This window comes from Giraffa tippelskirchi, chromosome 9 (genome assembly GCF_054371585.1).
Source record: "Giraffa tippelskirchi isolate mGirTip1 chromosome 9, T2T-mGirTip1v1.2.pri, whole genome shotgun sequence".
NCBI classification, from domain to species: domain Eukaryota; kingdom Metazoa; phylum Chordata; class Mammalia; order Artiodactyla; family Giraffidae; genus Giraffa; species Giraffa tippelskirchi.
Genome location: NC_137283.1, coordinates 31343160 through 31367719, shown reverse-complemented (window position 1 = coordinate 31367719; position 24560 = coordinate 31343160). Strand labels below are relative to the sequence as shown.

Below are 24560 nucleotides of genomic sequence, written 5' to 3'. Positions count from 1 at the left end.
ATCAGTGGTTGCCTGGTAATGGTACAGGTATGGGCAAGAGGCATTGATTACAAAGGGGCACAAGAAAACTTTCAGGGGTAATGGGTATATTCATTATCTTGATTATTGAGATTGTTTTCATGGGTATGTGTATGTTGGCGTGTGTGTGTATATATATACATATATATTATGTATGCTAAAAGGTACCAAATTGCACACTTATACAAAGTTTACTGCATGTCAATTACATCTCAATAAAGCTGTTTAAAAAAACTTAAAAAATACATTAAGTTCCCAATGTAATACCCAACTCTGCACTATTTAATTTAAACCTCATGAAAAACCTTTGAGATAGAGGGTGCAGTCCCATTTCCAGAGAGATGAATAACTGTTTTTCAATAACTCACACAGCTAGGGCTTCACAGAGCCAAAGCACAAGCATTTTGATTTCCTGTTAAATAAATGCTTTCCAAACACTTGATATTTTTTATAGGTAACTTCAACAGCTCCCACTGTTTACACTATTTATTTGCTTAGCAAATCTCCTTTCATAGACAGAGCATGGGCAAATGTCAACCCCATCATTTCAGGATCATCACAAATGCTACAATTAATAGGGTTCAATTTAAGGTTTCAGTGAGTCAGAGAAACAATCCAGGTTCTGACGTGTCACACAGCCAAGAGTCACTAAGTCAGGCTCATGAGAAACAAACTCAAGATCACCACAACATACAGCAGAAGAAACAGGCTCCCACCTGGAGAAATCAAACACGGTAATTTTTCTTCTGGAGAATAAACACACACACACAGACCTGGCAACTAAAACACTGAGCTAGCCATTGTGTGGATGTTTCAAATTTCTAGATGTCCACTAACTAGAAAAATATTCAGTGTTACTTGCCACTGTCTTGCTTTATATACAGTCAATATTTCCTATTGAATAAGATTGAGTAGTAATAGCTCAAACACATAGAATCTCTCCAAATAGAAGTCACTGGTCTTCACTGGTTGGCACTTTGGAAGTTGGCTAGATGATTACAGGACATTTGGGGAAGGTCGGGTAGAGAAAACAGCAACAAATTCATGTCTATGTCTCAAATCCAGCCAGGCCTTTCAGTGGTTCTTTTGAAAGAAATGACTTCCTGGACCACCATGCCTTGCAAATGCTTTCCCAACAGCAAAGCTTAGAACTATGTTTGGCTTAAGGGAAGAAGATACACACCTTTAACTTTGTGCCAAGTTCAAATTGTCCACGTTCCCCTGCCATACACATGCCTGGATTGCTGGTATTTACTTCTAGCCTTTTAGCAAGTAGTTATGCAAGAGTCAGTAACAAACTATAGAAAGATGGCCCACTGGTAGAGTCAATCTTTCATTTTATTTCATGCCCATATTACTTTTCCCCGTAACAAAGTTCTCTACTCTTTCCCTTTCTGAATCCCTCACTACCTCTTCCACAACACATTGCGAGTGTGCTCAGTCGTGTCCAACTATTTGTGACCTCATGGAGTATAGCTCTCCAGGCTCCTCTGTGGGATTTTCCAGGCAAGAATACTGGAGTTGTGTGCCATTTCCTCCTCCAGGGGATCTTCCTGACTCAGGGGTTCAACCCACATCTCCTGCATTGCAGGCAGATTCTTAAGCACTGAGCCACCCAATCAGGCCCTCCCAGCCCAGTTTAAATTGACTGTAGTTTTTATCTGATTTCAGACATTCTCCAAGGTATATGCACTGATGGACATGGCATAAGGAGTGGAAAAGTTTTTAACTATTGTACAAACGCTCTTCTCAGAGTGAATTAAAGTTTTAACAGGTCTCTGAACATCCCTTCAATAATATTACTATCACCATACGGGCCAAGTTATTTCCAGCGTTCAAGTTACATCTAAGAAAAACAGAAAACCTCACTTTTCTTTCCACGCCATCTCTACCCTCCTGATTCTTCTTACCAAATGATTTTGTTCTCCTTATACAAAAGATTCTGGTTTCCTTGGATAAAGCCAATATACAGATGAGATCTTGGGCTTTTTAAACCCCAAAGTGTAGGCTTTGTTTAGATAAGTTCAAATGTATGGCTTGAAGACAGAAAGAGGAGCTTTCCTCTCAAGGGTAAAGAGACTCTTTTGCCTAACTACCCAGAGAACTCTTCAAAGGCCTTGGGTTGCCTCTTCTGCCTCAAAGGCACAAAAACGCATCAGGAAAAAAAGCCTGCTCTGCCACCTGCAGGGGCTCATAAGCTCATTTAAGGACCTGAAATTCTTAACTCCCCTCTCTGTGAAACACCCCTTCCTCCCCACAAGAAACAATGTGAAGCAGGCTCATTTGTCAGATATTTTGCCAAGCTTACCTTGTCTGTGGCCCTGGGACTTGAACTTGCAGCTGAGATGAGAAGAAGTCAAACATTAACACTTCATATAATTGGTTCCTTTTTCTTCTTATGAACACCGAGATTAAGATGAGCCCATCAAATGGCACTGGACAAAAATAACGAAGGGTCCAAGGGAGGTCAATGGAATCCCTCACACTACGAGCTTTTAGCATCCAGGAACAGTCACACCAGTGCAAAATGACCAACTATTTTCACAGTCCTTCCAAAGAAGTGGAGATGGAGGTCATCGCTACAGGGAGCAAACAGACCTCTCTTCAAGCCTGATCGTGTGTAGTGAGCCTGAGATGGAGACTTATCACCACTGGGATCAAACTGTAACATGACAAGAGCTTGAGTTAAACTTTTGATTTTTTTTCTTTTGATACTCACCAGGAAACTATTAAATAATATAGTTGCCTGGGCTCCAACTTGCAAGATTCAGATATAACATAGCTATGGTGGAGCCTGTTTCTTCATGTAAAAGCTCCCCAGAGAAATCAAGTAAGCATCATCACATGGTCACATGGACACCCTCTTTACTACCAAAGCGTGGGCTTTGGGGCCATTCCAGAGTCCTTTTCTGGTTTATCAAATAGAGGATATTCCTGTGGAGTTGCCTACATAGAAATATACCCATACAGTTAAAGAAGTAACCATTCACTGGGGGCAGGGCAGGAAGATGAAAACAGTTACAGAAGAAACCATATTAAATCTATATCGTTGGACTTCAGTCCAGTGGATAAATACCAGCTATTGGTCAATATTAACTTCCAGGGACTAACTTTAAGACTTAATGGCTGAAGCCATCACACACACACACACAGATACACACATACTATCCTGCTATTTTTCTTCCCCTAAAAAATACACTCTTGCAAGGAATGATCGCATAGGCAGTTCATCAGGAAATGCAGCCATCTTTTCCACACTTTATGAAGGTTACACACCCCACTTACCTGGTATTTAACCTAAATTTAGAAGCAGTCATTCAAGAAAAAAATAAGTAAGACTAAAAACTTAGAAAGAAATTAAGTGAACAAAAGGTAAATAAAACACTGTGCCCTAGGATTGACCCATGAAAATACAAATAACTCATAATTCTAATCTTTCAGAAAGTAATGCTTAGACTCAATTCATTCCCCTGCACTAAGCAGATTACACTGGCCTCTGGCTGCGTGTAGCTACTGAGTGCTTAGAATGTGGCTTGGGCCACAGGTTGAAATAATCATATTTGGATGTATTAAATTAAATAAAATATATTACTGCTTCACGTGTTTTTTTTTTTTTACTTTTTAAATGCGGTTATATAGAACATTTAAAATTACATACGTGGCTCTCCTTTTTCTACTAGACAACATCTGCATCAGGCTAGAATACTGCTTCTTGCTATTTAGCTCTTCTAAGCCTTGCCTGCCCCCTCATGTCAGAACTCTGACAATGCAGACTAATTATTTTTCAAAACTATCTGTATTATCTTTGAAAGAAATGTCTTACAGTAAATGAGGGCTAAAGTAGTCATTCCAATCAAAATCATCAGCAGGGTTCCTATAAAATTTCAGCTGTTATAGGGGACAGAAACATGAGCTCAAACTTAGGTGCGGTTACTTTTCAAACAATTTAACCAAAGTTGAAAACAACACAAGGCACCCAAGTCCAACATTCATATTCTGCGATTACCCTGTATCACAGAGAAAACAGAAAACCTAAACTTCCATAAATGTAAACATCACAGAACCTCTATAAAATGGAACGCCCTCATAAGGAGAAGGCAGTTTTCAATAAAGATAACCAACATTTATTGAACATTCACAGCACAAACACAATTCTTAGCACTTCCCAGACATTAACTGACTCCTCTTTATGACTCCTTAAGGATGACTTTTACTGTTTATTATCTTCACTTTACAGAAGAGACTGAGTCCCAAAGAGATTTTGTAACCAGCTCAAATATGACAGGCGAGCAGTAGCTAACCTGAACACCTGCTACTTGCTGTGCAGTAAGAAAAAACCCCTTGTCTCTGGCCCAGGGATCTCTTGTCTTCCACCAGCATCCAGGAAACCAAGAGGCTGCTCTATGACCTCGCAAGGAAGGTTAAGCCTCAGACCCGTCACAATTCTTGACACAGCTCCCCATCAGTGAGGTGCCTCCCTCTACAGAAGACCTGGCTGAAGGCTAGAAAGTAAAAGGACTCTCAGCACGCCCTGGGGATGCTCTGTCCCCAATGTGGTGAAATCCTGCTTGTTAGAAATTCCTTTTCTCTTTTCTTAAGGTTGAGTGAAATATCGGTCTTCATAAAGACATTCTCTTCATTAGAGTCAGCTCTTTAGAACAATGAAAAACAAGTGTTTTCTCTTGTACATGATAAAGCTTCAAACTTTATGCCACTGGTTATATCCCCCTACCCATACAGAGCCCTCAATTATTCCTTGAAAGTTTCCAGACTCCTGCTCATTCTAAATGCCTCTAAACATGAAGACAGCTACCATTTACTGTTTACTATGTACCAATCCTTTCACCTACTTTCTTATTGAGTCAGTCCAATAATCCCATAAGGTAGGCAAGTACATCATTCTATTTTTACAGATAATGAAGCAAGTTCAGAAAGGTTAAGTGACTTGGACAAGGTCACACAGCTGGGAAGTGGCAAAACCAGGATTATGCTTTACTGAAGATCCCCTTGTGCTTTGCTGCCTCATTCTCAGTTGGGCTCCAGTTTCTCGAGGCCTTAACACCTGGGCAGAATGTATTAAACAGGAGACTTTACACCAAAGCAGAGTATATTAAACAGCAGCTAGGCAACATGGCATCTGCAGGAATTAAATATGACCAAAGTCGGTCATATTTAAAGCTGTCTGGAGAAATGGGACTATTAAAATGAACCTGTAAACCAGCAGCACCCAAGTTTCCAACTATCTCAGCCATATGGGAAAAGCAGCTATGATTCTGTCTTCAAAGGGGAAATTTAAAGAGTCTAAATATTCATTCCTAGGCTCTCTGGTGAAGAACAGGGGAAGCCTGGCGTGCTGCAGTCCATGGGGTCGCCAAGAGACAGACACGACTGAGCGACTGAACAACAAAATATACCCAGGCATAAATCTCCAGGATGTAGGATGTTTTGTGTCCCAAGCTCATCACGTGAACCTCGAATGAAACTGTCACAGAGATCCCTAAATGGTTAATTTCAAATGACTGAAGTCTGTGAAACTGTCAGCATCTTTCCACAGCATTTCATGTGCTGCCCTCTTGTGGGGAAATGATGTTACGTCCAGTGGTGGGGAAAGGGCGGCAGCGGGTCGGGGGACAGGGAAAAAAAGAACAAACTGCTACTTGAACTAAGACAGTTAACTCTGGCTTCCTTTTAAAAACATGAAACCTACCAGTTGGCCCCAGGCACCTTTTCTGTGGTTCAGGGCTACAGTTGCCCACACGGTCTCCTTTGTTGTTGTTCAGTTATTAAGTCGTGTCTGACTCTTCGCGACCCCAAGGTCTCCTACGCGATCACTGTGTCAGGTAGAATTTTAAAAAACAACAAAGGTGGCCATTTGTGTTTTCTAATTCCTTAAAAATACTACCTCTGTACCCTAATGGAAGATGATCAATGCCTTAAAGAAGATTCCCACTCCCTATTCTGCGAAAATTGAGTGCATTTTTATTTTGTTTTCTAACACTTGAACTAAAGCGAAACTTCAGCCCACACCTAACACCTGATCTGATCAGCCCAAATCAGGGATGGGGTCCCACCTTCTTCCCCTCTGGCTCTGTCTTAGAGGGATGAGTGGAGATGGGATTGGAAAATATCGCCTTGTTTATATACAACCTTCAGCAAGTTGTTCTAATCTGAGCCATTAAAAGCATCCAATAAACTTCCAACTAGGGTTTCCTAGGGCCACAGTTTCTTTAATTGGCCAGCACGAACCACAAAGCTCTTGGGACGGTGTCAGGAGTCCTTTTGGACACAGTACACTGTCTTCTGCAGTTAACTCTCTACAGCTTTGCTCCCACTCTCAGGCTGTTTCAGATACACCCAAAGACCTGACCAGAGTTTGACCAGTCTGACCCTTGAGTTTGTCATCAGGTGAGCACAATTCTGGGAAGAAAATCCTCGTGGCCACCGCAAGGTCATTAGAGACATGTACAACACCTGCCTCCCATCGCCATTTCCCTTCCCCTCTCTCTCTCTCATACACACATACACACACACTGCCAACTAGAATACACAGCCTCGCTAGAACCATGGGCAAAGAAAAAGCAGCAAGAAACAAGGAAATGATAGTCCAGGTACTTGGTGTCCTCAATTTATAAAGAACTCTCACAAATCGACAAGTAAACAATACAGCCAAGACAAAAATGGATAACGGATAGGATAGCACAAGGAAAACAAATAGTCCCCCAGCACAGAGTCTGCAGTCAAAGAGCTGCAAATCAATCCTACAGTAGTTTTCATTAACCATATTCACACATCAGTAAGGCCTGATAGCCCCCAGAGTTGATGAGGGTGTGGGGAAAAGGGAGTTATCTTACTATTACTGTTGCTGTAAGTTTTAGTCCAGAAGTTTTGGAGTGTGCGTGGCACTACTAAAATCTTTCTTTCTTTCTCTTTGACTGCGCTGCACAGCATGTGGGATCTTAGTTCCCAGACTAGGGATAGACCCCGTGCCTCCTACAGAGGAAGCTCAGACTCAACCGCTGGACCATCAGGAAACTCTCCGCACTATTAAAATCTTAATGCGGTTGTCAGAGGATGCAGGACACTCACCAAAAACCATCATCTTGTCTCGGACCCGGGCCCCCAGCTAGGGTATGTTTCCCAGCAGCCCCTGCAGCAAGGTGTGGCCGGGAGCACTCAGCTGCAGCCAATGGCAAGAGAGGACAGGTCAAGGGATACTCCAGCTTTTAACACGGATCATCGTCACCTCCCAGGTGTACCCTCCCCACCCATTCCCCTTCTAGCTGGCTGCAATGAAGACGGCTCCAGAACAACCTTCGAGGACACAGGCTGAGAACAGTATAGCTTCCATGCCCCGTGGTTCCAAAAAGGCCGCAGTAGAGGACAGCCAGTTGACATGTTGCCCACCCAGCACGCGTGAGCAAGAAATACAACTTCTTTTGTTTAAGCCATTATGTATATTGCTTTGGTCTATGTGTAACAGTAATTAGCCCACTCTCACCAACACATTTGCTGTGTGAGTGCTCAGAAGTTTAGTCGTGTCCGACTCTTTGCAACCCCACGGAATGTATCCTGACAGGCTCCTCTGTCTGTGGGATTCTCCAGGTAAGAATACTGGAGTGGGTTGCCATGCGTTCCTCCAAGGGATCTTCCTGACCCAGCGATCAAACCTGCGTCTTCTACATCTCCCGCACTGGCAGTTGTTCTTTTACCAACAACGCCACCTGGGAAGCCCCACTAATACATTCACATGCACTTTAATTCAACAATTCCACTACTAGAGATTCATCTGAAGTCAGGACATATATTTGGAAAATACGACAGATAACAAGGTAAATGTCCACCAAAACTGGGAGTGATCAAATAAAGGAGAGCACATCTGCTTAACAGAGAGTGCTACAGGTCTGCAGGCACTCAAAAGAAGACCCCTTAAACTCTGTTGTTAAATGGGAAAAAAAATCAAGGTACAAAACAAAGTACAGAGTGAGATATCTGTGCATACACACGTGCTAGTATGCACATTCCTTTTTCTGGAAGGATAGGTGTGTGCATACATTAAATATGTAAAATAATATAGAAAATATAGATGACTATATAAAACAATATCTAGAAGGATACATGAAATTGTCAACTTGAGTGGGCCAGGGGACACCTAGGTATCTGCCTAAACATGACGCCTGAATATGTCTGTGAAGGTGTTCCCAGAAGAGGTAAGCATTTGAACTGGGGGGCTGAGTGAAGCTGATGGCCCATTGTGGGTGGGCCTCATCCAAGCGCCTGAGGACTTGAAAAGAAGAAAAAAGCAGAAGAAGGTGGAATTGTTCTTTCCCTGACTGCTGAGCTGGGACATTGACTGTCTCCTGCCCTCTGTGCTCCTGGACCACAGGCCTCTGGAAGGCTGGAATGTACACTATGTCTATGTAGGGTTTCCCTGGTGATTCAGTGGTAGAAGAATCTGGCTGCCAAACAGGAGATGTGGGTTCGATCACTGAGTAGGGATGATCCCCTGGAGAATGAAATGGCAACCCACTCCAGAATTCCTGCCTAGGAAATCCCATGGACAGAGGAGCCTGGCAGGCTACAGTCCATCGGGTCACAAAAGAGTCAGACACAACTGAACAACTAAACAACAACAACATGTGTATGTATATATATATCTTATTGGTTCTGTTTCTCTGGAGAACCCTAATAATCAACAAAAAGTTAACAGGATATCTTTTCACATCTGCCTGCTACTGTCTGGAATTTTTAGCACCGGCAGAAAATTACATAACTGATTCCATGGTGACAAATGGGCAAAATCAGCCTATTAATAAATATTCATTTAGCACCCATTATATTCCAGGCATCAAGGACACAGCTTAAGAAACCCGTGAGGGAATAAGACTTCACAGTAGGATTCAGGAGCCTTCAACCGTGGTTAAACAAAGGGTATGGGCAGATCACAGGGACTTTGCCAGTGTGATTCCAGACCACCGCAATAAAGTGAATATCGTGATAACTCAAGACACATGAGTTTTTTGGTTCCCCAGTGCATATAAAAGTTATGTTACTGTAGTCTAGTAAGTGTACAAAAGCATTATGTCTAAAATAGAATTCACATCCCTTAATTTTAAAATACTTCATCGCTACAAACGCTAACCATCATCTGAGCCTTCATCAAGTCATAATCTTTTTGCAATGGTCACATCAAAGATCACGGGTCAGACCATAACAAATAAACAATGGAAAAGTTTGAAATAGTGTAAGGATTACCAAACTATGACACAGATCCACAAAGAGACCAAACGCAGTTGGGAAAAAATGGAGTTGATAGACCTACTGGATGAAGGGTTGCCACAAACATTTGATTTGTTAAAAAAAAAAAAAAAAGCAGTAAAGTGCAAGAAAGAAGCCAAGAGCAATAAAACAAGGCACACCTACACTTCCACAAAGATGGTTCTTCATGCAGCCTGCAGCCCCAGGGAGAGAACAGTGCTCCCCGTGGGCAGGAGCCATCCTGACTGCTTTGATGGTTACTGAGATGAGGGGTGAGACGTATATATGGAATCTAGAAAGATGGCACTGATGAACCTATTTGCAGGGCAGCCAAGGCAATACAGACATGGAGACTTGTGGACACAGTGGGGAAGGAGAAGGTGGGATGAATTGAGAGTGTAGCATGGCAACATATACACTACCACACGTAAAACAGAGAGCCAGTGCTCATTTGTTGTACGACACAGAAGCTCAACTCGATGTGACAACCTAGAGGGGTGGGATGGAATGGAAGGTGGGAGGGAGGTTCAAGAAGGAAGGGACGTATGTATACCTATGGCTGATTCATGCTGATGTATGGCAGAAACCAATACAACATTGTGAAGCAATTATCCTCCAATTAAAAATAAATAAATTATTTTTAAAAGATGAGGGATGAGAGGTACTTAAATTCCAAAAGCAAAATCAGGAAGAATCTCCCAAAAGTCAAAGAGAAACCAAAGACCGAGAATCCAAATAAAATCACTGAAAGATCCAGGATGAAAATTTCATTTCTTGAGCGAAACTTGCGAAGGCTTTGCTCAGACTTCTTACCCTCCCTGTTACAGTTGAGTCTTGGCTTATATGGAAAATACTGCATCTCTTGTGTTCACGATTCTAATCTTAATTTAGATTTAAATCAGATTTTTTTTTTTTTTTTTTGCTCACGTATAACACGCTTTATTACCAAACTGCACCTTCACTTTCACACAGACCCCTATGGTCCCACCTTTTCCAACTTTAAAGGGTTACCGTGTGGAGTGAGGATTGCCAACAAAGATGAAGAATTGAAGGGTCAGTCATGGCTCCTCAGGTTTAATCACTGTTGATCACAATCTCAAACCCAGTTTTGAGAAGTCTGGAATGTGCTGATGCTAACCTGCCCCACTGAAATGTTCTGCTTCTGTACGGCACTGACTCTCTTACCTGCAGCCCAAGAAAAGAGATACGTATTAAACAGGTAAGACCTATGACTTCAAATACTCTATTCCTGAGACTAAGCTCACCCAAAGATACACAGCACAATAACCAACTAGCCCCGGGCACTTTCACAGCAGTCAAATGGTATCCATTTTACACAGACTTTACAATTCTGACACATACACGGTTTAGGGTTCAAACTTCACTCTTTCACTAAAATCTCAGAGCATGCTTGGCACTGCCACTCCTCCAATTACTGAAGCACAGACAGTAAATTAATTGTTTAGCAGTGAGTTTGCTGACAAATATGAATTTTTCAGGAAAACACAATTCTCTGGGGAGTTTTCAAATCTGTATCACTTTAAATGTAGATGTAAAAGGGAAAAGTGAAGACAAACACAATACACACAGAGATACTTAACTGATTATTTTGATCTGTCTTTAGAAATAAGCAAAGGACAGACATGGGTGTCACTAGAAAGTATCAGAATGCTTCTCTAAGACTCACACACGTTCTATCTTAGGTCCTGTGCAAAAGTTACCACCACATCTTTTTTTCCTTTCTTTCTTCTTTTTAAATCATTCACCATCTTTTCCTAAAAGAACCCTATTATGTGCAAACCCCCTTCAGTGTTCATTCAAGTTTATCAAAAGAGATGTTCTGCCTTCAAAGGAAGCTGGAACATATAAGCACAAAATGCTGCTGGGTTTCCAGGATTCTCTGAGAAAAATCACTTCCAGCGAATGGAAGTGTACTCAGGAAAGGAAACGGAAAACCTGGAGAAACCTTAAAAAGAGATCCAGATCAAGTCTCTTTAAGCATCAAACCGTCAAACTGCTTTACCCTGCTGTATTTCATGCTTCCTCTGGTTATTTACACACCAGCCAAGGCTCCTGTCAATTACCTGTGCCTAAAATGTGGGCTTTGACGTTTGAAAGGGTTTTATTAATTGATCTCAGTGGCGCATGACGCGTTTAAAGGGCTTACCTGTGTGTCCCCGGAGGTGCTGGCTGGAGGCAGACATGAGCTTACAGCACACCATCAACACGTAGGCCAGAAAGAGCCAGTGAGACAGCAAGACGGACCTGGCACAGGCTCTCATCCTGGAGGGAAAGCAGGATGCAGGTCAGCGATGGATGGGGGGTGAGAGACTCTGAGCAAACACCGTCCTTAGAAGGTGCAGAGAGCAGAGGAAGATGCTGGGCAATGCACCTCTACCCCTACCTCACCAAAGAGACTGGAGGCCAAGCGAACCTTACATGCACTGTGCATTCACCCAGTTTTCAACACACACCTTTTATAATTAAAAGTTTTTCAAGTTAACTACACGCCTCAGTGAGAGGTCTATTTATGAACCCCTAGAGCGTAGCCTAAGTGGCCCTGATAGAACATGGAGGTTATATACTATTTTATAGCACAAAATTTAAAAAGCAACATACTTTAAGCAGGATTCAAATAAAAGATATGTGGTTCCTGCATGTGAAAGAAACCACAGAAATTCACACACCAGGCCTGAGAATTTTCCCCTGGTTTCTCTGACTGCATATTAATGCCCTTTGGCCTAGAATACTGGCTGAATAGTTTATTAATCCAGTCTCAGAGTTTGATGAGAACATGGGCAAGTACAGATAAATATATAAACAACTTCATATAGATATCAATAGATAAATGGATAAAGATGAAATATTATTCAGCAATGAGAATGAAGGAAATCTTGCCATAAACAAAATTTTAGATGGACCTTGAGGGCATTATTGCTAAGTGAAATAAGTCCAATCAAGACAAATACTGCATAATCTCACTTTTATGTAGAATCTAAAAAAGACTAATTCTGAGAAACAGATTAAGTAGCATAGTGGTCACCAAGAGTTGAGGGTGAGGGAAATGGGGAGGTATTAGTTAAAGGCCAAATCTCCCAGTGACATGATTAACAAGTTTGGGGATCTAATGTTCAGAATGGTGATTACAGCTAATCTAATAACACTGTCCCATATACTTAAATGTTGCTAAGAGGGTAGATCTTAAATGTTCTCATCACAAGAAAGAAACAGTGACTATGCAACAGTAAGAAGGTGGTAGCTGATACTATGGTGGGAATCGTTTTGCAATTGATAAACATATTGGATCAATACAGTGCACACCTTAAACATACACAGTGTTATGAATCAATTACATCTCAATAAAAACTGGGAAAATATACTTCACTTCATATGAATGGACAGTATCCAAACAGTTGCTCAAAGGCAATTCAGTTTACAAATATGGCTGTGTGGTCTATTCTAAAACACTACCCTTTCCAAAATAAGTAAATGAAAAGAAAATAGCTAATATGCATTCTACTTCCCTCCCTTTCTGCCTTTTCTGATCTCAGATAGCACTAGATTAACTTTAGCTTGCTCTTTTTTTTTTTTTTAATTAACTTTTTCAAGCAGAAGTCCAAGCTCTGGGCATTTGAAACTCCAGTAACACTGGGTTCTGCCTGGCTTCAAGGATAACAGATCCACCACAGAGGATCAAAGGAACTACCTTTTCATATACAAGATGTATAAACACTCACGGGCAGATGATAAAGACATGGCCCATGGATTCCTGTTTGAGTAACACTACAGGCAAAGCTTCTGAGGAAATCCTGAAGGAAGGGCCTAACATGCCCATGACTGCCAACTCCGCAGGGTCTCAACCAGAACCCTGACTCCATGCTCACGAGGAAGCCTTGGGGACCCGGTGGCCACACCACACTCCCAGGAGCAGGCACTGGCCTCTCACAAAGTAGTCACATAGATCTTGCTGAAAGATCTTGTATTGCCACTGACTTGAGACTCAGTATGACTCCAAAACAGCCACAGTAATACAAGATTCTAAGATTATCTTTGAAGACCATGGTGGCAAAAGGGACTTGAGTCAAGTCTCTTTTGATGTCAAGCTTTGAAGCTTGACATCATTTTGCCCTTGGCCTTGGAATTTCCGAGCGCTTGAAACGGACAGAAACACTAGGTGCCTCTGCTCTCAAAGACCTGCATGCACCTTAATTTTGCAAAGCATGTCCTCCATCTCCCCCACCTCAGCCTCCATGCATGGTGGATAGAAATCCTGCAATCAGCTCAAAAGGTGGCAAAGAATATGTGCAAGTCTATGTGAGTTTGAGGTGCTAGTATGTAATTACATTTTTACTTCAGGAAATTGATTATTAATTTATCACTCAACAGGGAAAGCATGGAGGTTCAGAATTCCGTATATGCTGAGTTTCTGAATGAGGTGCTCTGTCCCCCATCCCATGTTTTAAAATTCCAGTTGTTAACTCCAATATCCATTATTCATCTGTTACAAAGGCTTATCCCTCTTACCCAAGGGTCAAAATTTCAAATATCTCCCAATAAAAGCGCAGGCTGGCTGGGCCCAAGGCACTGGAGACCAGTATGGATGGTAGAGTCCTGTCTACAGGCAGCTGCTGCAAGGAAACGCCAGGAATGACTTTTCAAGAGAAGCTGCTTTCTGATACACCATCTGCACACTTTGAGTCAGCAAGGGATTCCACTTGTTTTGTTTTAAAAACAGAGTGCAGATCAAACAACACACATTTGCAAACTGGATTTGGTACCCTAACTTCTGGTTTGTAGCAATTAGTGGCCCCAAAAAAGGAAAATTGTTAAGGAATCAGATGAATGGAGTACTAGCTTTCTACTGCTGTATAATAAAAACTGTCAAACTGAACAGTTTAAAACAATAGGTCTCCAAAGGCCTCTTCACTCTTCTATCCTCCACTTTTTCCTGCTTCGTGGATTGGCTCTTCTGCCTCTAACCACCTGATTTAGAGTCTCCAAATTCAGATGAAGTCTATCAGATGAGCTATCATCTGTCCCACCTAACTTACCAGTGAAGTTCTCTTTCCATGTGTTTATCAGTCACTGCAAGTCCTAAACCTGTCTGGATGGAGTTAACCAAACTGGGAGAGTATGTCTGAGATGATCTGAGTCCCAAAGGCTGAGTACCCTAGGAAGTCATCTCTAAGATAGAAATTGGTAATCAGCGGATGACCTCAGGAGTGCTCTAGGGAGTACCACCTGTGAAAGGGGAGGGACAAAAAGAAGGAAAGACAGAGGGAAAGGCCTCAGATAACCCTCTGGAGAGTTCCAAAACTCAGATCAAACCAGTCAATCCTAAAGGAAATCAACCCTGAATATTCAATGGAAAGACTGATGCTGAAGCTCCAGAATACTCTGGCCACCTGATGCAAGAACTGACTCACTGGAAAAGATCTTGATGCTGTGTGAGACTGAAGGCAGGAGGAGAAGGGGATGGCAGAGGATGAGATGGTTTGATGGCATCATGGACTTAATGAACATTGAGTTTGAGCAAACTCCAGAAAATGGTGAAGGACAGGGAAACCTGGCGTGCTGCAGTCCATGAGGTTGCAGAGAGTCAGACACGAGTGAGTGACTGAACAAACTACACAGCTGAGATGCCCCTTCTCCATGGTCCCAAACTGTGGTGAGGGGTCAGGCCTTTACACCTGAACATCAGGAAAAATCTTTCATCTCAGGCAAGGAGGCTCTTTGGACTGCGGACAATTCAAAGATGCTGTAGGCCATTTTCTGCAATGCTTCCAACAGTTGAGGGCATGAATACTTCGTTCCTGAAGGGGATGCTGGGCAGGGGAGCATGCTGATTAAAATGTGATGGGAAGAGACTTCAAACATAAACCCTAGCCCAGCCTGGGCCTGCTTTGCCCTCAGCACCATTCTTTGCACTTCTACTGGGTGACACCTCTATACCGCATTCTCCAGGCTCCTGAATGATCTGGCTCCTACCTGGCTTTCACCAATAGGAGACATTGGTTAGAGCCTGTAGAGTGAAAGGGAAAGGGCATAGTATTTTTCCCCACCTTCTCTGTCTTGGCAGGGTCAACGAAGTGGCCACTTCTCCTCCATGGTGTCAATTTCCCCCAGAAGGGCCCACTATGACTCCACCTCCCACGGAAGGCTCCTTCCCCTCCAAGGCCACTGGCCAGCAGGACTGCCCTCCTCTGTCCCACCAGCCTCAGGATGGCAGGAGCTGTTGCCTGCTGTTGCTCATCTACGGGCTGCCTCTGTGTCTTCCGCTTGACCTCTCTGACCCTCCCATCACACATGTAATCAGTTTCCTGAATTCAATTCCCTGTCCTTCTGCTCCAGGATGGCTTCTGTTCTCCTGGTTGGATTCCAACAACAAACCCCAAATCAAAAGTCTCATGGGCCCCTGTTCCAAATTTCGGGTGATTTCTTCTTCATGGAAAATTCTATGTATCAGGGTCTGGGGGAAGTTTGAGAATAAGTATTGCCTAGAACAAGTATTTATTTAACAACAGCTATGATTCCCTGGAGAAATGCCTATAGCTAGGTGGGCAACTATTTAGCAATGATTCTTCATTTCACTCAATAACCCAGAGCCCCAGTAAAAAGATGTCTCACCTACTACACCTACTGTGGTGACTCAGACAGTAAAGAATCTGCCTGCAATGCAGGAGACCCGGGTTTGATCCCTGGGTTGGGAAGATCCCCTGGAGAAGGGTATGGCAACCCATTCCAGCATTCCTGCCTGGAGAATTCCACAGACAGAGGAGCCTGGTGGGCTAAACTCCATGGGGTCACAAAGAGTAGGGCACAAATGAGTGACTAACACTTTAACTTTTCACTTTTCACTTTCATACCTACTGTGATACTTCAATTTCTCCTAAATTGAACATTTTTGTCCAAATGTAAAACAAAATAGTTTATCTTAAAAATATCACCTTTGGCCCTGTTGAATAGCCAAAGTACTGCTTTATCAACTGAAATAATTTCAAAGATCAGAGCTAATTTTTTTTTTAAATTCCCCATATTTCCAAAAATTCAACATAAAATAAAGCTTTTATAAAGGATCATCAATTCTAAGATATTCCATTTGCCTAAATTCTTTACGCTTCATAAAGATACCATTTCTAGGTATGTGCTAAAATCATTTTACCTTGGAGACTTCATAAAATTTGGTTCCAGTCAAACACAGTTATTCCAGGATGGATTTCAGAGTGACTCCAAGTTCCCATTGGTAGCAAGGACCAACCATTTCGACAGTTCCAAAAAATTATCTTAACTTCATAGACCTATTTAAAATACAAAAAAAGACAGGAAGCCATTAGCATTTTAATGTTGAGATGATACAGGTTTTCAGAAGCAAAATTTTTTTTTTACAACTGTGTTTTCAGGCAAGTGGTAGACAGTCAACCACATCCACATTTGTAAAGTGCCTGAACAGATGGGGATGGAGGGAGAGCAGGAAATACAGAATTCTGCACTTATTAATTAGCCACACAGTAGTTAACAGAATACAATCTTAAAGCAGAAGTTCCCTCTGCAGCAAAGGCATGACCAAGTTGACAGAGGGTACCAAACTATTCATGATGCAAAATTTCACTCTCTCATCAACCATGGGATGAAAATGAAATTGGAGATACTCCAGTCCTAAGAGTTCTACAACCTGCCCAAGTTCACAGAGCAGTGGAAATGCCAGCATGCAGACCTACAATTCAATGTCCTGTGATATAAACCTGATGATGATAAACAATGTGCAAGACACACCACTAGCTCAGGGAATTAGACTCAATATTATGTAATAATCTATAAGGGGGGACACATGTGCACCCATGGCTGATTCATGTTGATGTGGAACAAAAACCACCACAATATTGTAAAGTAATTATCCTCCAATTAAAATAAAGAAATTACTTTTTAATGAATGGGCTTTATATATACAGGCTTCCCTAGTAGCTCAGATGGTAAAGAATCCACCTATAATGCAGGAGACCTGGGTTTGATGCCCAGGTTGAGAAGATCTCCTGCAGAAAAGAATGACTCCCTACTCCAGTATTCTTGCCTGGATAATTCTACAGATAGAGAAGCCGGGTGGGGTACAGTCCATGGGGTCACAGGGAGTCAGACACGACTGAGTGACTTTCACTCATTCACTAATACAGACATAAAACAATTCGCAAGGATGCTTTTTGAAAAATGCTGATGGGACACAGAAGGCAAAAATTTTTCCAACGTAAAACACACAAAAATACAAAAAACACTTTTTAACACCATAACTGAGATTCAACATGCTCCTTTAACGCACAAACCTCAAAAGACTTTTCTACTTAATGAAAACATTTTTCAAGAAGGATTCAGACAACTCCAAACCAAAAGACATCTCAAAAAAAAAAAAAGGAACATGAAACTACCCATTTTTAACGTTACTGAGTTAAGTACATCCCTCCAAGGGATGAAGATCAAAAAGAAATAATGATAGGCAACAATAAATATTTAAGCTGCAAATGTGACATACAAATGATCCTTGCAGGCTTCCCAGGTGGTTCAGTGATAAAGAAAACATCTGCCAATGCAGGAGACACACGTCCGATCCCAGGTCCAGGAAGATTCCCACGGGCCATGGACCAACTAAACCTGTGTGCCACAACTATTGAGCCTGTGCTCTCGAGTCCAAGCACTAGTGAAGTCTGCGCTTCCCAGAGCCTGTGCTCCCCAACAAGAGGAGCGACTGCAATGAGAAGTCTGCGCATCACCATTAACGTGCAGTAGCCCCAACCAGCTGCAACTAGAGAAAAGCCCGCAAAGCAATGAAGACCTAGCATAGCCAAAAATAAATAAAATTATTTTTACAAAAGATCCTTGCTCCAGAGTCTAATCATTATTGAATCCTGTTGAACCCACTGCAAATGCACCACAAAATACAACTGATAGTTTTCTCTTCTTTGGATGCCCTGGATGTAATTACAGATGTTTGTCTAGAGGCCTCTTTAGGTGACAGGCTTGAGATCCATCCTTTTGGGGCCACAGGAGACACAGAGGAGGCCGTGAGTGATTAGCTCTATGAGAGAGAAGCAGCTTTGAGTAACTGTTTAAATGTAAGATACTTGGAAAAGAAATCACTGGATAATGTTCATCTCCCAGATCCTCCAACTTTATTAAGTATGTTTGTCCTGAAATCCACCCAAGGGCACAACATGACCTTCTGTTATCGGAAAGAAATACACAGTATAATTTACCAGAACCCATCCTAATGAACTCCCCACATACTGGAAACCAAAATGACCTTTCCTAGCTAATATTTATCTTGTTTTCTTCACATAAAGGGAACCACTGGGGATTCTCTTTTCAATTCGTTAAAAAAAAAAAAAAAGGACCCATCAGCGAAAACAAATGTGATCCAATAGTTCGCATGCTAGACAAAAAGCCAGGAGTTTAATTTTAGGCTGATCAGTAACTCATTCAGTCAGATATTCCCGGAGTGTACCCTAGGCACTTGCTTAAAAGGATTAACTCTTTCCTGTGACTTCCGAACTTTAGTACATTCAACACCATCAGTGCTTTTGTGCACACCACCAAAAGCATGTGCTTCCAGTCACTCTACTTCCCTCTAGATTGTTTTCCAACAATGGCACAGTCTTTTCTATCATTCCACCTTAAAAGTCCTTCCTTTTTCTAGTATATAGCAAATGGATAAACAACAAGATCCTACTTCTCTGTCCATGGGATTCTCCAGGCAAGAATACTGGAGTGGGTAGTCTATCCCTTCTCCAGGGGATCTTCCCAACCCAGGGATCGAACCCAGGTCTCCTGAATTGCATGCAGATTCTTGACCATCTAAGCCACCAGGGAAGCCCTACTGTACAGCACAGAGAACTACACCCAATATCCTGTGATAAACCATAATGGAAAAGAATCTAAAAAAGAATATATATTCTGTGTGTGTGTGTAAATATATATACACACATAACTGAATCACTTTGTTATACAGCAGAAATTAACACAACATTGTAAATCAACAATACTTTAATAAGTATTATATTATTATTTATTAATACAATATTATTATATAATACTAAAGTAAAATAAAAATATTCAAACTAAAAAAAAATGTCATTCATTTTTAAAGAGTCTGGGTGTTTACAATGATGAATGACACTGCCATATCTAGACTAAGAACAATTTTAAATGTGTCTGGTCACTGTTGGAATGAGAACAAAAACAGCATTTGCGTGCTGGGTTACATTTTTCATCTTTCACCTTACACACTGGTCTTATGTGGAGACAGTCACTCCTCTACAAAAGAGCAGGATGCCTGTTCTTGTTCCCTGGTACCAAGAAACTTGGAGCTTCCTGGCAGAGGAGACCATTCTTCAGATGTTTAATTTATTTCTGTTGTACCCAAGAAAGAAGTCGGCCTACACCTGATTTCTTATCAAGGAAATAGTGAGGTTCTGCCTTTCTTTTCTCTTGATCTACTTGCCTTCACTATCAGCAGAGTGAATTCCTTAAAAGGATTATTTTGGGGAATACAGTTTTTGACTTGTAGATAAGCACCCTCAGAATATCTCTTACGTCAGTTTTGCTATACCCACCTCACTCCACAGATGGAAATTTATGCAGCATGACGTTCTCATCTTTTCATTCTAAAACTCTACAGTGATGAAATACCACATTCCTTTTAAAACCACAATACACAATGACCTTAAACCTGGACCTAATCACGAAGAAAAATGCCAAACATTTGACTAACTCAAACATGAGAGACTTTCTGCAATGTAATTGCTCCTTAAAAACTGTCCAGGTTATGAAAGACCAAAATAATCTGAGGAATTGTTCCAAATAAAGGAATGATACATGGCAACCAAATGAAATGGTGATCTTATGTTGCATCTTAGATGAGAAAAAATACACATGCATAGTCATTCTCAAATGAACTGCGTGCACAATCACACACATACATACACATATATATACACACATTTATCTATAAAGGACATTACTGGGACAAATAACAATTTCCAAATATAGCCTATAGATTACACTATGGTGTCATATCAATATTAAATTAGTTAAGAGAATGTCCCTGTTATTAAAATACACCCTGAAATATTTAAGAATAAAGGGGCAACTGTCTCGAACTTACTGTCAAATGCTTCTCGGAGGAAAAAGGGAAGAGGAAAGGAAGGAAGGAAAAGCAAATGAATGAATGAACACAAAAACAAATGAAAAAAAAGGTAAGCAACTGATGAATCTAGGAATTCTTTGTACTATTCTTCCAACTTTTCATTACGTCAGAAATTATATCAAAATAAGACAATAGATGCTCACTAAAAAGACCAGTTTATCACATATACTAAAATGATTCAAAACTTATTACCAATCTTAAACTATAAGAGGAGTTGATAGTTGAAATGTTCTGGCTCATCTGACTCTCTTAATACTCACTGAAGACCCCAGAGGAAGTTCATTTGCTTTTATTTAAAAAGCACTTTCCTAGGAATACCTTCTGTAAACACATTTGGGTGTATTCTTTTGCTCTTCCTTTAAAAATGTCATACTGGTTTACCATTTCTCAACCTTTTAGTTCATACAATATTCTCATGTAATTAAAATATCTTCAAGGACATTTAATAGAAAATAACATTCAGTAACACTGAAAAACTGTTGCTATTCAATGTGTCCTTTTGGTCAAAAGTCTATCAGTTGTATAGCAAGTATAGGAGATTGATACTATGTGCTCCTAACTTCTTGTATTAATTAAAAATGTATTCGATGAGAAAAAATAGCACTTTCATCGTGTCTACTATGGTTCAGTCATTGCGCAAGTACCTTAAAATAATAACGCACTTAAAAGTAGGATTTATTTCTATCCTCCTATGCAGATGAAGACAGTGAGACACAGATAGGCCAAGGGGTTTGCCCGTCGCTCAGCTAGCAAGTGGCTAAGCCATGATTCAAATGCAAGCCATCTAGCACCAAGGAATCTACTGTTTCAATTCTCATCAAAATATTTTCAAAGAGTATTAGTCCTTTTCATGCTTTTTTAAATAAGACTAAAAATAACTCTTTCTTCAGGAATTCAAGACAATGGTCATCAAGCTAAAAGTAAAAATTTTGTTTGTGGACCCACATGAGTAGACAACTGGACTGAATGAGGATCAGATCCTGGCTTGGAGTCTCTGTTATTTTTTATTAACCCCTAAATAATTTTTGCCTCATCTCTGAAAAGCTGGTGAATAACAGTGATTCTGACTTGCTGCAGTGTTCTGCCTTACTACAGGTTTATTCAAGGCTTATTAGGTCCCAAATTAAGACCAAACATACAAGAATTCTGAAGACCTTGAGTACTTAAGCTGCCATTTTTCAAACAGATGGAAAAACAACCACACTTTAGATCAGAACTCCTCAAAGACACTTAGGTGAAAATACAGCAGAGTCAGAACATAAGCCTAAATGACTTCTGTCGATTTCTATGAAGGAATTCAGCACTGACTCAAAACAAAGTGGAATTCTGTCGGTGCATCCATGCAGACTCATTTCCTGCCAAGAAATCCAGAGGCAATTTTGTGACAGTACAGCAAGATAGATTCTTGTCTATAAACCAAATAGACACTCCTGCACCATTGCCCTTTCCTGCCTGCCCACTCAACTAGGAGGTTTCCAAGCCCCGTCTTGCTTCACCAGCAGAGTGAGGATGCTTGAATAATGAGCTATTTTCAGATTCACCATTAGTGCAGCTGACCTCTTGGAGTGGGATCTACTGGGATGACCTGGTAACTGTGGTTCTCAGCCTCTTGGGTATCAGGGCGCAAGTAGGACTAATTTTTCCAGCTAATGATGTAACAGGTGACACCCTTAAACAAGTTTAGACATCGCGTTAAATCATTTTTTCACACTAATTTCAAATTAGTCAAGGTAGAAGATGATAGAGGTGAGAAATTTCACCTCTATCCTCCAGAGGTGAAACTAGCAACCTGGGTTTTGGATATATAAAACAGAGTTTTATGAGTGGAAAAGGGGTGAAAAGATGGTCTCATTAAGCAAGAATTGTGTCTCATAACCAACGGAAATTTTGAAAGAGAAGGTGTCTCCATGAAATAATTCATCATTTCTTTAGACAGAGAGGAGGAAAGATGTTTCCATTTCTAGTAGTTTATATAATACAACCACACTGATTTGTCTTCTAGAAATTCTCAAACCACTTTTCCACAAAAGTATGCAAACCAAGTGCAACCTCTCTCTTGACAAATTTATGCAAGAACAAGACAAGTATTAATGAACATTTTATATTTAAAAGGCTTCTGATGAAAGTAAGTGTACTTAATAGGTTATCGACACTTTTATGAATGTATTTCAAGCCCTGATGCTTGGCTAAAGCCTTAGCTGAGCTCTCACTTATAACTATCACATGATGCGTGGAATTACTTTGTAATTTAGAGCATGCTTACTGTCACACGTTCAAGAGGACAGGTTTCTCTGCCAAAATGCAGTATATTCATGCCATTAAGTTGCTTTTCTATTGCTGCCTAACAATATCAATGAGGAACTTACTCGTTCATCTTATAACATGCTGTAAACATGTTTAGAACTTAAACGGTTCTAAGTGAGTCATTAAAGTCAATAGCTGTGTCTGGTACAGAATTGTCTAAAATTTTACACACGGCATTTTGATTTCAAGTGTTGCCAATACCATCTTGTTTAAATTAGGTTGTAGAGTTCTTCAAAAGGGCCCTTCTGGTCAGAGATGATTTAAACAAATTAAATAGACACACTGTGATCTCTTAAGGTTCACACTCTATCACTGTAAGAACTGAGAAATTCCGTAACCCTACAACCATGCAGCATCTTTATTTCCATGCAGTGACATGGTCCTTTCTAATCGAAGTATGGCCAGCGCCTTTTGTTAATGAAGAAAAACTCTAGCCTACAAGTGACTATGAACTGTCCAAAAGCAATCATCACTAAGAATGACAATGGTTCATTGAGAGTCAGTCTATACAAAATACAGAAAACAAACCTGTGAGTGACATAAAATACAAAACGCACTTACCAAATTCAGGGACACTCAGCACAATTCCACATCTTGTTATCCAAGTGAAATTGCCCAGATCTGGGGCTGAACTAATGTGAGCGGTAATGGCAATTTAGCCATAAATCTCTCAAGGCCCAATTATCCTTATGTCTAAGGGTTTCTTTTAATTGGACCAGTTTTTAATTGGAAATTTTCCTCCCGTTTCTCATTTTTCAAAGCATCAAAACAGTGTCTAAGGATTTTATTTAGCATAATAAATAACCAACATAATATTTTGGAGGCTACTCACAAGTTGCCAAGCATCTGAACTTTTATATAAAAAGTTTTTGTGTGATATGATCTAACTTCTACATTATATTATAAAAAATAAAGCAAGCTATATATAATGAAAGTGAAAGTCGCTCAGTCGCGTCCAACTCTTTGCAATCCCATGGACTATACAGTCCATGGAATTCTCCAGGCCAGAATATTGGAGTGGGTAATCGTTCCCTTCTCCAGGGGATCTTCCCAACCCAGGGATCGAACCCATTACAGGCAGATTCTTTACCAGCTGAGCCACCAGGAAAGCCCTAAGCTGTATATAATAGAATGCAAAAATAGAATTCATGACTATTTAATAGTTACATTGCTTGGGTCCGGGCTGGCCATTTACAAACAGAATGTAACCCTCCTGAGAGGAGGGGATAGTACCTTACTTCGCTTCTACGCTAACCTCTAACATAATGCTCTGCACACCATCGGTGTTAAAATACATTTTGTTAAATAAATGAATAACGTCTCTAGTTTTACTCCCAAATGAATGGTCATTTCACTTCTATGCTTCCCTAATTCCTCACCTGTAAACTAATATAGTTCAACGACACAATTACCAATGTATGTTCAACCACCAGCTATGACAATGACTCACAAAACGTTTTAGGGAAAACATGGTAAGATTCAGCTATTGATAACTATTGATAACATACAGCTCATGGATATACATACACAGTAAATTCACCTGCGACAGGATTGAACAGCAAGACAATGCCCATCGCAGGCAATATTGACCATTTTAATCCATTAGTGAGATAAATGCTTCTTAAAAGCTTTATTTTAAGAACCATTATTAAATTTCCAACCTTAAAAATTCATCTTTTGTTTGACAACAGTGCCCTCTTGTGGCAAAAAGGGAAGGCTTTTGAAAGTGCTAACATGTTACCTGATTCATAATGGATATTTTTATTACAAGTGCATGTTTTCATTTTTTTAA

General features: G+C 40.7%; 1 protein-coding gene across 6 annotated transcripts in view; it reads right to left on the bottom strand.

Moving 5' to 3' along the window:
• The window catches only part of TAFA4 (TAFA chemokine like family member 4), a 209737-nt gene that overhangs the window by 112629 nt on the left and 72548 nt on the right, over window positions 1–24560 (bottom strand). For all 6 annotated transcript variants that reach the window (XM_081528458.1, XM_081528453.1, XM_081528459.1 and 3 more), the window contains 2 exons: window positions 16436–16571; window positions 11441–11556 (listed from right to left, as the gene is read on the bottom strand). In XM_081528458.1, coding sequence (XP_081384584.1) covers window positions 11441–11556; window positions 16436–16449 — 130 coding nt within the window. In that variant the 5' untranslated portion in view covers window positions 16450–16571. The remainder of the gene's footprint in view (window positions 1–11440; window positions 11557–16435; window positions 16572–24560) is intronic.